Source organism: Pinus tabuliformis, chromosome Q (genome assembly GCF_031772625.1).
Source record: "Pinus tabuliformis cultivar Carrire ecotype Pingquan chromosome Q, CPIR1, whole genome shotgun sequence".
NCBI classification, from domain to species: Eukaryota; Viridiplantae; Streptophyta; class Pinopsida; order Pinales; family Pinaceae; genus Pinus; species Pinus tabuliformis.
In genome coordinates this window covers 1,006,194,699-1,006,206,630 of record NC_142296.1, presented here as the reverse complement: position 1 = coordinate 1,006,206,630, position 11,932 = coordinate 1,006,194,699, and the positions used below count along the sequence as shown (strand labels likewise).

The 11,932-nt window shown below is 34.1% G+C and overlaps 1 protein-coding gene and 1 pseudogene across 3 annotated transcripts; both read right to left on the bottom strand.

The window, feature by feature from the left end:
- Nucleotides 1-4,195: 4,195 nt before the first annotated feature.
- On the bottom strand, nt 4,196-5,129 carry LOC149222885 (ABC transporter C family member 10 pseudogene; annotated as a pseudogene). Its single transcript, XR_016249671.1, has 3 exons — nt 5,039-5,129; nt 4,683-4,922; nt 4,196-4,533 (listed from the first exon to the last, which is right to left on the bottom strand). The product of XR_016249671.1 is annotated as an ABC transporter C family member 10 pseudogene (transcript).
- Nucleotides 5,040-6,043, bottom strand: LOC149222884 (ABC transporter C family member 10-like). 2 transcript variants are annotated; one of them, XR_016248934.1, is made up of 4 exons: nt 5,923-6,043; nt 5,601-5,815; nt 5,201-5,504; nt 5,040-5,102 (listed from the first exon to the last, which is right to left on the bottom strand). XR_016248934.1 is itself a non-coding variant. In XM_089383185.1 (3 exons), exons 1-3 carry the CDS (start codon nt 5,993-5,995, stop codon nt 5,310-5,312), a joined length of 483 nt encoding a protein of 160 aa, XP_089239311.1. In that variant the 5' UTR covers nt 5,996-6,043; the 3' UTR covers nt 5,059-5,309. The 2 variants fall into 2 exon arrangements, 1 of the variants encoding a protein (XP_089239311.1); XM_089383185.1 differs by having other exon boundaries at nt 5,059-5,504.
- Between the last annotated feature and the right edge of the window lie 5,889 nt (nt 6,044-11,932).

The window sequence follows — 11,932 nt, the reverse complement described above, 5'->3', positions numbered from 1 at the left end:
TGAGTTTTTAATAAGTAACCATAAGATCTACAAAGGATTTCAAATTCAAAGAGAAAGGATTTTGGATCCTCTAACGTCATACCATGGAAGTTGGGAAGGAAAGATGGAGGGATGTTCTTCATATGAGCACTAATATCAGTTTCTTGAATGGGAAATCCAAGATGATCTTCTTCATTGTCACCATTTCCATCCATTTCTTCTACCTTCTCTACCACCTCTTCTTCTTCTACCTGCAAAAGTGGATGGTGATGTGGGTCTTACTCCACCATGTGATCAAATGTGGGGGTTTGGAGAAGTATTTTTTTTATGTTTTGAATAAGAATGCTAATGGAATGCAATTTTTTGAAATGAAATATGCGTAATTATTTTTTCGTTTTTACAGAAATGGATCAACTAGGGAAGAAAAAAATGCATACATTGACACCTCCCTAGGAACAACACCAAAAAGTGATGATCCTAAGTATTGCAACAAGTATGTTGCAACTCATAAGGCTACCAACTTAGATTATCAACACAAGAATTGTACAAACATAAAAGGTTTCAAAACTGTATGTGCAACATGCAATGTGTCATTTTTTCATTGATTTGATGTAATGAAGTAAATATCATGAAATCAAACACTAGCCTAATTGCATAATGTAAAAGTTGCATTGAAAATGAAATCTAGTATATGGAATGGAAATAATAATGCTTGAAATAGAAACCATAGCTTAAGAATTAAAAAAGTAAACTAATGTGACATGCATGAAGGAAAGATAAAGTAATAAATCACTGCATTCCAAAAAGGTTAGATCCATTGATAGATTTCATTAGATATTTCATGTGGTAATCAAGGAAATCTTTATTATGTTATCTAATTCATAAAATTGCCCATTAACCCAAATTGTTGAGATTTGATGTAGGGGTAAAAAAGAAAATGCTAAGTGGTATTTGGCCTTACTAAATCATGGATTTAGAGCCTAGGGGTTATTGTTCAAGTCTAAAGGACAAAAACCAAGATTTTAGAGCAAATCTGAACAAGTCTATGCGTGCTACAGGATGAGATAACTTGCCAAATGGCCAAGTAAATCAAATGAAAATGGGATGGGAATATTTTTTATTAAGTAGGATGACTTAGGAATCCATTCCAAGTGGAATCACTTCAAAATACCCCTGTTAACTCGTGCTAAAAAATAACAGAAAATTACTACTCTAAAAACTGGAAATTCAACAATTAGTGAACTAGTAAACCTACCAAATGCCTAATCTAATCAAGTGAAAATTATATGGGGTGATTTTCTTTTATTAAAATGAATTTTTTTACGACCAAATACAAGTAGAATCAACTCAAATTAATCTCATTAAAATGTTCTAAAAAATAGCAGAAAATGCTACTATTTTGCTACAAGGGACTTCCAAAAATTCTAGATTCGTGAACTAGTAATGCAATTCAAGTATCTCAGCGATGAATATGAATTTTAAAAGTTGTTCTATGGATGAATCATGTTTTTGACTCTGTAAGTAAGCTAAAAAAAACTCACTTCAATCACTAACCAATGTAACCTACAACAAAAGAAGCATGAACAGTAAATGTAGAAATAAGAGATGCAAGTGACAAAGACATTCAATGGACATGAAAAAACTATACAATAGGGCTATGAGGGTCTTGGGATGACCAAGAGAAAGGAAAATCAGAGTCCTATGAAAGAAACCAAGCTTTAGAAGCCAAAAATGGCTCGAAAATTTATTATTTGAATCAATCCAAGTACATCCTTGCTAGAAATGAAAGTGGAGTTGCTAAATAACAATTTTTCTCCATAAGAAGACTAAGAAATGCATGCCCTGGAGGTAAATTCGAATTGGTACTTATAAAAATTGATGGGGAAGAATTCTACTTGAAAGGAGGAAGCTTTCCCCTCCAAAATCTCTCAAATAGTGGATCTGGTACCCAACACTAGGAATTTGCATTAAATTATAGAGAACACATTCCTAGTTTTTCTCAATCATTGGAGCTCAATAATTTGTGCAATAATTGCATAATATCTTGTTCATTTATTATCCAATCTCGATCTTTCTGTAGCAGGGAGCAAGTCCCTCAATTATCTCCTCCTCCAAAGCTTCATAATTTGTCCAATATTCTCACAATATTCAAAAAAATAAATAATATTAGGCACAAATATGCAATTATCTCTAAACCTTTGTAATGAACATATTAAAGCTAAAAATATGTCATCTAATGAAAAAATAGACGTTTAATGTTTTGGAGGATGTTCAAATGGGCCTTAATTTATGTCTAATTTGGAATCCCATCAGTACCTACACTAGGTGTCCTTCAAACAAATGGGAATTAGCTTATCCAATGATCTGGTTGTTGCATTTGTTGTGTGCAACATGCTCAAGTCGGATGGTGAAAATAGAAGTAAAGTTTCATATCTTTCATGACTTTCAATTGATGGGACTTCTCATTTCTTATCAAATCCACCATTTGTTATTGAGTGGTTTACTCAAATGACGTGATCACAGATGTGATTAGATCAATGGCCCAGGTTCACATTAAGGCCCCCCGGTGCTACCATGGGTTAACAAGTGGTTTGGTAGGGTAAATCCCACCTATTGATCCACATTAAGAAAAAAATTGTGTAAGCCATTGCACTTCTTCATGACCCCTCCTCCTAAAAAGGTAAAAAATATTTCCCCTAAATTAACTAAAAATCTTAAAGCCTCAGTAAGTGGGGTCCTATGAGAAATAAAAAGTATTTACCTGACATCATTTTGTAATTCATATATATATATATATATATAAGAAATAAGAAATACTTCACTCATTGAGCTAATATGCTCCACAAGAGAAATATATCAATGAGCATGGAGATCTTATGGATGTGAATGCAAAAATAGACATATGTGATAATCCTATGATAAGGCACCAATGATCTTCTTTTTATGAAACATTAGGATAGGTCTTGGACATGATGGTCGAAAGTATTTTTGTGACAATGAATATGTGATCAAAACTATATTATTTAAAATATTAAGTATAATAACCTTGGCATTGCTAAATAAGCATAGCCACATGGCCATAAAGCTATAATAAAGTTTTTCAAAAGTGATGCACCTCACCAACACTAAAAATGTGTATCTAAAGTCATTGATCACATAACTTATAGTATCATGGGGCATAGATGTGAAAAAATTATGATTTGAGATGTAAAAAATTGTAGGGTGTAAACGATATCATCCTTGCGGGTGCAAAAGTATAATGGAATATTTTATACCCAAACTACTAAATATTTTCGTCCACATTTTCAACTGATGTGCGACTTGGAAAATATTGAGAACTATATTACTAGCAATTGTCCCAAAAGGTACAAATAGAGGCCGATAGAATTATTAAATTGGAATTGTTGAATATTTCTAGAAGAGTTAATTGGTTTGTGGAAAACCTTGTTTTCTTGGACTGGATCATCGTGCAATTACTTTTCTTTAGATGTTTTGTTTATATCTATATTACAAGGAACACATTGAATGTCTTATTTTATTTCTGCTATCCTTACTAATATCCTTTCCGTGCTTTTTCTTGATCAATTTGATGAAATATTCCATTATCCTTTGGTCAAAGTCCTCACCTGCATATTAGTGTACATCCCGGTAAGTTCAAAGCTCGAAATCCAACCAAAAAAGTCAATGATAACCACTGTGCACATATTCAAATTCAAATTCGTAATGTAAAACTGCCAGACAGAGTTCAGACAGATTACCTCCAAAATGGGTATCACCGTTTGTAGCCAAAACCTCAAAAACTCTGTTGTCAATAGTCAGAACACTGAAATCAAACGTGCCACCGCCAAGATCAGAAACAACAATATTTTTCTCTCCACCCTTCTTGTCCAAGCCATAAGCTATTGCTGCAACTGTGGGTTCGTTGATAATACGAGCTACATTCAAGCCAGCAATTGCATTAACACAGACAAACATACACATAATTTCTACAAACTTAGAAGCCCTCCTACCTCTCTATTTGCCCTAATTTCCATTATCTTGGCCGTCTCCCCTAATTACATCTGTCCCTATTTCTAGAAGCTATTTCCACCTAATCCTAACAAATTTGCTACATCTGTCCCTTAAGGACACCCTCGCATAACTTCCTAACTAACCAGATTCCCTAAATCAAAATATCACAAAGAGAGGAGGACTTCTGCTCAAGAAAAAATATCTAATATGATGCTCGTGCATAAAAAATGCAGGTTACAATAAGGATGAGCCAATTGTAAATAAATGGCTTTACAATGAGATCTTATCTGACAAGAAAATACATCAATTTAGCGACCATCAACGTAAGGTCACTAATGGTACAATTAGCCCATCATCTAAGGATTAAAGCATCGAGCGAAGATCTTATGGTCTAGGAAGAGAGATCGAAAGGTTATTCATTATTGGTTGTTGCATGAAGAAGAGCATTTGATGTGTGGGACCAATACTCTGTCACCAGCCTCCTGAATAACGATCCTTCTCTCTCCATCAGTTTCAATGGATGATCACACTCCACCATCTCACCTGCATGAATTCAAGATCATAATAGTTCAAATTAGATACAGGTGAATAGATCTACTTTCAGTACCGTCCATTTCCTCGATTACAACAAATTCAGATGAAACCAATCCATGCATACAACACAAAGATAAGATAGAATGATAGGGCCTTACCATCACTGATGGCAACAACCATGTCACTGTCTATAACAGTAGGTATCCTGTGTGCAACAGTAATTACAGTGCAACCTGCAAATTCCTTTCTAATTATTGTTTGGAGAATGGCATATGTAGCATTGTCTATTGATGTTGTTGCTTCATCTAGAACAAGGATTCGAATTTTCCTTAGCAATGCACATCCCAAACAAAACAATTGTCTTTGCCCAACATTCCAATTCTCTCCATCACTCCCCACTGCATTTTATTGATCTTTTAGAGCCACAAAATACTTCCAAATCTAACAGCCAAATTCATGGCCATGTCAAAGAATTTTATTGCATTCAAAAATATATATTTACTACAAAAATCACTTGGTGCTTCTAAGCCATCCACCTTCCCTCTTACAATGTCTCCAAGTTGACACTTGTTCAGAACCTTAATCAAAGCAGAAAATAAATTCATGGCATTATTTATTTTTTCATTCTACATATGATAAACTCAGTTAGAGATTATGTTGAATAGAATTTACATACTTCCCAAATTGTTAACTCTGAGTGCTCAGATAATGGATCTAGGTTGAAGCGAATAGTTCCATGAAAAAGAGTTGGCTCTTGAGGAATAATCCCAAGGCGTGACCGCAAATCATGAAGCCCAATAGAGGTAATATCCAAACCATCTATGGATTCTACCCCCTGCAGGTTCAACTAATCGAAAAATAGCACTAATGAGAGTGGTTTTCCCACTTCCCGTTCGGCCAACAATCCCAATCTTTTGCCCTCCTTCAAATGCACATGTAATGCGCCGTAAAACAAGGGGACTGTTGGATCTATATCTAATCTGCACACGTATCAAATATATTTGATTGAAAACATCATTAACCATTCAAATTTATAATTTGAACAGTCATCTTTTTAGAAAACACAACTCAGATACCTTCAAGTCATGTAACTCCACCTTCCCATGCGAAGGCCAATTATCTGGTGGTCTGTGATCTTCTATAACGGCTGGTGCCTCACTAGGAATGTGCATATACTGTTTGATGCGTTCTACAGAAACAATGTAGTTTGCAAGTGTACATTGGTTTTGAATACTTTTAACCAACGATATGTTCAATGATAGACCATAAGATAGGGCCATCCCAACGAAACCTGCACCAGTTCAATTTGTTAGGCATGATTAACTTATATATAAAAGTGTCCAGTAACAGCAGAAATCTCACATAGTTGACATTTAGTTTCATTGGTCAACTTCATACCAGGATTGAAGCTGCCCTTTGGGAGTAGAACCATAGCAAGAGCAGAGGAGCAAATAACAGTTGCATTTAACATCTCTAGACGCTGGATCAACCATTCATTTGCTGAGAAACCGTAGAAAAAGGGGCTCAAATTTTTGTCAATAAGGTCTAAGTTCTTCTTGAAGAACTGATCCTCAACCCTGAAAGCCCTAATGGTGATTGTTCCTGCTATGGACTTGCCAAAATGATTTGCAATAGGTGATTTTGTTGTACGATTCAGTCTCATCAATTTTTTAGCAGAAGAAAAATAGTATTTCTGATTAAAATGAACAAACAAAAAATCAGTTATAATTTCTCTCACAATATTGGCAGTCAAGTAAAGAGTCTTCTCAAGAAACTTGTGTGAATTAGTGGTTTACCTGGAGTCGAAAGGCCAAATAAATCAATGGAATGGCTGCAAACAAAACTTGCCATGTCACAACAGCCACAACTCCAAGACTGCTGTAAGCAATCATGGTAGATGACATGCACATGACAAAGCTGAAAGGAATGTCTACGTCAAGAATGCTGAAATATGAAGAAACCAGGAAAAGGAGGTCGACAAGATAAATGTCAGTAGCTTTCTACCCTCATGTATGTTAAATTTCACTTTTTGTCAAAGACTTAATTACGTAAAGAATGAAGCCTATCGTAATTACGTAAACAACTTACTCTGCTGAGAACTCTTCCCAATGGAGTTGCATCAAAGAATGCCATCAGGTCAATGTTCTAAGTTTCCCATCAAAGGTGATGGTAGATGAGGCTTGGTAGATGAAGCTTAGTGCTTGCCAAAAAGCTGCCAAAAGAGAACAGCAACAACAACTGTCAAAGAAAAAGCAGTGAAAATATCTTGGAGAGTGACAAAAGAATTGGAAAAAGCAGTAATGCATATCTTCGAGAGTGACAAAAGAATTGGAAAAAACAGTAATGCAACTCAAAGGGCCAGGTTCAATGCACAGCAGAATTGGAGGTGAAAAGAAGGCAACTCAAATATTTGGAAAAAGCAGTCAACTTCAAATCAATGGTTGAAACTGTCAAACTTGATCAAACGGTTCAGGTTAAAAGTGTTGACAATCGTTGATGCATAGGAAAGCCTATCGGCCTAATTATGTTTCCAACATACCTCGCAAAACACATCCACAAAGCCAGCAAATGAGTCATGCCATACATATTCTAAAATTATTAATAACATGCCCCCACCAGAATATCACCCATACCATAACATTAAGTGGTGTTAATCACATCATCATAAACATTTATGGCATGGAGTATTTTTTGCTTGTGTACATAAATAATTTTTATGAAGGTTGTAATAATATCAAGTTTTATCATATGAAGCAAAATTTGACCATTGACGGGAGTTATTAGACTCAACGTCTGTTTACGTGGTCGAAACCCAAGTAGCATGTTGTGATTTGCAACTAAGAGGAGGTTGATGGCATATTTTTCAACTCTTGGGGAGAAACCGAGCTCAGTGGCACTCTAAAACTCTTGTCCGAAGCTCAAAACTGCTTGGGAGAACTGTTGGAATCCAAATATGGGGTAAATAAAGCTTGTGGTCACAAGTATGACAACAATTTGGTCTATTCTCACTGGTTAATAATTTTTTCTTGCAAATATAAGGCTTCTTTAGTTTGTTAAGCATTGTTTAGAAAGATAATTCCAATAAAAATTACAATGGGAAAGGTACACATTTCCCCATCCCACATGACGTGGTGTCCTACGTTGCAATATCATGCTCAGCCATGCCTCTTTTAAAAGCCATCCCATCACACTTTGCTTTTAACAACTTGCTCTTGGTTTTTCTTGTAGCCGGCCATGCAAACCCTCATTATGAGGGATTCCATTGCCAGCCCATGCCTCACTGTTTATCTCGTACTCTCGCCCATCGCAACGTCAACTTGCTTGAATTTATATTCTTGTTATGTACCACACGTCTTAGCTGTTCATCAAGCAATAATAAAAAGCTTTCTTGGTAGTGTATAATTTCAAATTTTATATGAGTCATGAAGTATTTGTTGTGTCCAGCTTGTCTCTGCCCTCATTTGGCTTGTCACGTGTTATATTATTATTAAAAACCATTAAAAACCATCACACTCTATACTTAACATTTAATCCCTCCCATGCTAAGAGAATGTCCCGCAACCTCCACTATTTCAATAATACACTCTGAATAATATGTCGGGTAGTTTATGAAGTCTATTTGTACATTGGAAGCCAACCTAAGAAAGAAAATATAAAACTTAGCCCTTAGTTCACTGAATTCCTATCATTGTTCATAATATTTTCCCATTTTTTTATACACATTCCCAATTATATTGATGTCCATAGACACCATTATGAAGAAAAAGGTAAAACTCATAATAATTTTCTTCATATCCACTTAGCTACAAATATCTTATGTTTTTTCAATTACTTCCTATGAGATACACCTGTTGTATACTATATATTTTATATATACCATTTATGATTTGGTTTATGATGTAAACAGCAAGAAATATTTCAGGATTCATTATTTTTATTAGCACATTACAACACCCTACACATGACTCTGGTACACTGTTTTATGATGTTTGTTCAGTTGTCCATATGGGCATAAAAATTATGCATTCCTCCTATCATATTTATTATATCAACCTACATGTTCTTATTACACTTGCCTTAGTTGCATGCATAGATAACTCTTGTCCCCACGTTACATATACTTCCCCTTGTGTGTATATGCAAAACACTCCAACATTTACATAAGACATGATTTTAAAGAGTCTTTTATTTTGTTGATTATATGTTTATGCTTAGAAAATTGATGGTTGCATGAAAAATTTCCTTCATCATATAGTACAATATGATTTTATTTAGTAGAGGTTTAGAGGGTAACATAAAAGGACAAAACAAAAGAACCAATATATAATGGAAGGAAAATAGGAACAAAATGATCATATTTTCTATTCACTTGGACATGCACTTTGAGGAGTTCAATTAGTTGAACCAAACACGTCACTTATACCTTAGAGGTCCTCCTCCCCCTCCTCCTACCCCACATGCTTCATAAAACATACCTCTTCCACACCCCAATATAATGGAAATTCTAGAACCTCACACATATCAACAATAGCCAACACAAAATGATCGTTGGGAGAGCAACCTTGTTAGTCATGCATCTATATTTGCACATTGGCCTACTATTTCTCATCATTCATTCCACCCTATGATCATTCCTACTCATATACCCTATTCTTTGTCTCAGACCACTTATTTTCATGTTCAGCAACCCCCTAATTCTCATACACATCTTGTGTTGGGTAAGTTCCATATGTCAACTATGCATGTGCATTCCCCCTTTAAGGCTACTTCATCTCATACACATTATGACATTCCCACAACTAGAGGAGGAGGGAGTACAAAAATCACATTCCAATATAGGCATATTGAAGTACAAGGAGTGAGGAAGAAAGAGGAGAAGGGACCATCCTACATGGTTGGCCCTAGCATGCCTCTTAAGATGACTTGAGCTACTTCTCTGATATGATGTGTTTTCACTTCAGTTCATTTGGAATTATTTCAAATTATGACATTGTCATATTTTTGGGACATAATATGATTTTTTTTACTTTGGTACATATTTTGATTACATTATGGCTAATGGGAGACACAATGTGATTCCACATGTTTATTTATACATGTTTTGGTTTGTTTCATATATATGATTATTTTGGTGAAGGTATTCTCAAGGATGTCATTTTTCTTTATGTTTTGTTACATGGGAGTTATAAGGTTAATGGAAATATTTTTTGGACATGATTAGGGACCACACCTACCAATAAAAAATTAATTAATTAAGGAGAACCCCTTCTAAATGTCTTCTCCTATATTAAAAAGAAAAGTAGTTTAAAATAATACAAACATTAGTTATGAGAAAATTTCCCCCTCCGACCACCGAAGGAGAGTATAAAACTAAATAGAAGGCACAAAAAGCAAGATCAAAAATATTGACGAGAGAGGTATGCATAAGCTTTAAGGATTTTATTTTTCATCATATTAATCTATTCTAGAGTACAACGATGTACTAGTTTTGGTGATAGCAAAAAGCCTTAGAGTGACAAGGAGAAAGTGAGCTCATAAAATTTCTAGTTCTTTTATCAAGGTCTCTATTTGTTTCTTACATTATTTTGTGTTGTTAGAAGGTCTAATATTTATCATATCAGTGCTAGCTAGTGCACCTTTTGCAAAAAATATATTTGATTCAATCTTATCAAAAGAGTCCAAGTTGCCTAACATTTTATCTTTCTTATTATTTAGCATTCCAAGTTTGTATGTATGAGTCTTTTTACATTGTATACATTTTAAAGTTGATTTCTGGTCCTGATTCTCATAGGAATCAACCACAATAGTATGTTGTACTCATATTTTGATTAATAAAATCAGTTGTTGATGGTGTATATTTTTATGGCATATTTCCCTAGTAATTTTACTTTATGCTATTAATACTTCAAAGCATATTTTGAGATGTTAATTGCTAAAATTGTTAGCCAATTTCTATTATATTTTATAACATACTTGTGTGGTCATATGGCTAATATTATATGATCTTAAAAATCTTCTAGTAAATTTATTTATCAATTTGTTGTTAGTTGTTAAAGTTTCAACTTATTTTATTTATGCAATGTTTATAGTTGTTTATATTGTCTCTTTTCTATTTATTTCATTGTTGTAAATATGTTTCTTTTGTTTTATTGTACAAATATGTTAATTTTAGTTTGGTTGTATGTGTTAAACCTCAGGCCAAGTCCCCCTCCTCACTAAGTGAGATTCGAGGAAGTTGGAAGTGAATCCTAAGAAACATTTCTCATCAACATACTTTTGGAGACCATAGTAGGGCCTAGATTAATTGATCCCCAGCTCTATAAAATTTCCTTCCTACATGGCCATACAATATGAGAATCAACCTGATCTTCATAAACAATTAGACTATCAAATAATTGTTTCTCATCCATTACTTAATTTTATACTTGATAATCCTAACTCCCAAGATAAACTTAAACAATCACGGGATGTTATAGCCGAGGATATCGATTTGCAAGAAAGAAGAGAAGCCCTTGAAAGACATCTCAAAGATTGTGCTAATTGAATGTAGTTGGCTTATGACTAGTAAACCTCATTCCTCTAGAAGAATCCATTGATTGTGCCTCGAATACAAACCATTGGATGAAGTCCAACAGTGAAAAAAAATCCTTACTACTCAAGCTCATCTTCAATTCTATAAATATTTTGTTTGTTATTCTACAAAAACTTCTCCATCTTGAACATTCATGTTAGGAGCCTTGTATTATTCTCAATCTAGTCCCTATTCCTTGTAGTTTTAGTCAACTTCATTTCCATCCATCCAAATTGGCATCCTTTATCTGTCTTTAAATCCAGTTTAATGTACCACAATCCTACCAAGGTAATCAAGAAGTATGGGTTATTCTAATATGAAGAGGACATAAAATCCACTCATGTGTGATCCTATGGTTAACAGGGTATGATATTAAAAATATTCTTGTAACATTATTTATTATTTTGTTGTGAGTTAAATTTTCAACTTATTTTCTTTATGTAATGTTTATGGTTGTTTAGATTCTCTTTTCTATTTATTTCATTGTTGTATATATATATATATATATATATATATATATATATATATATATTAATTTGAAAAATATGTTATGTATAATTTTAGTTTGAATATGGGCATCAAACCTAGGCCTAGTCCCACTATCTCACCAACCCAATTCGAGGAAGTTGGCAATGAAGCAAAAGAAATTTTCTTATTCTCAACATACTTTTGGAGACCATAATAGGGAATTGATTAATTGATCCCTACTCTTATAAATTTCCCTTCCTACATGACCATACAATATGCGAATCAACTTGATTTTCTTAATCAATTAAATAATCGACCAAAATTCAAAGAGGATGAAAATTGCCACTCCTTGGCATGTGGCCTACCCAT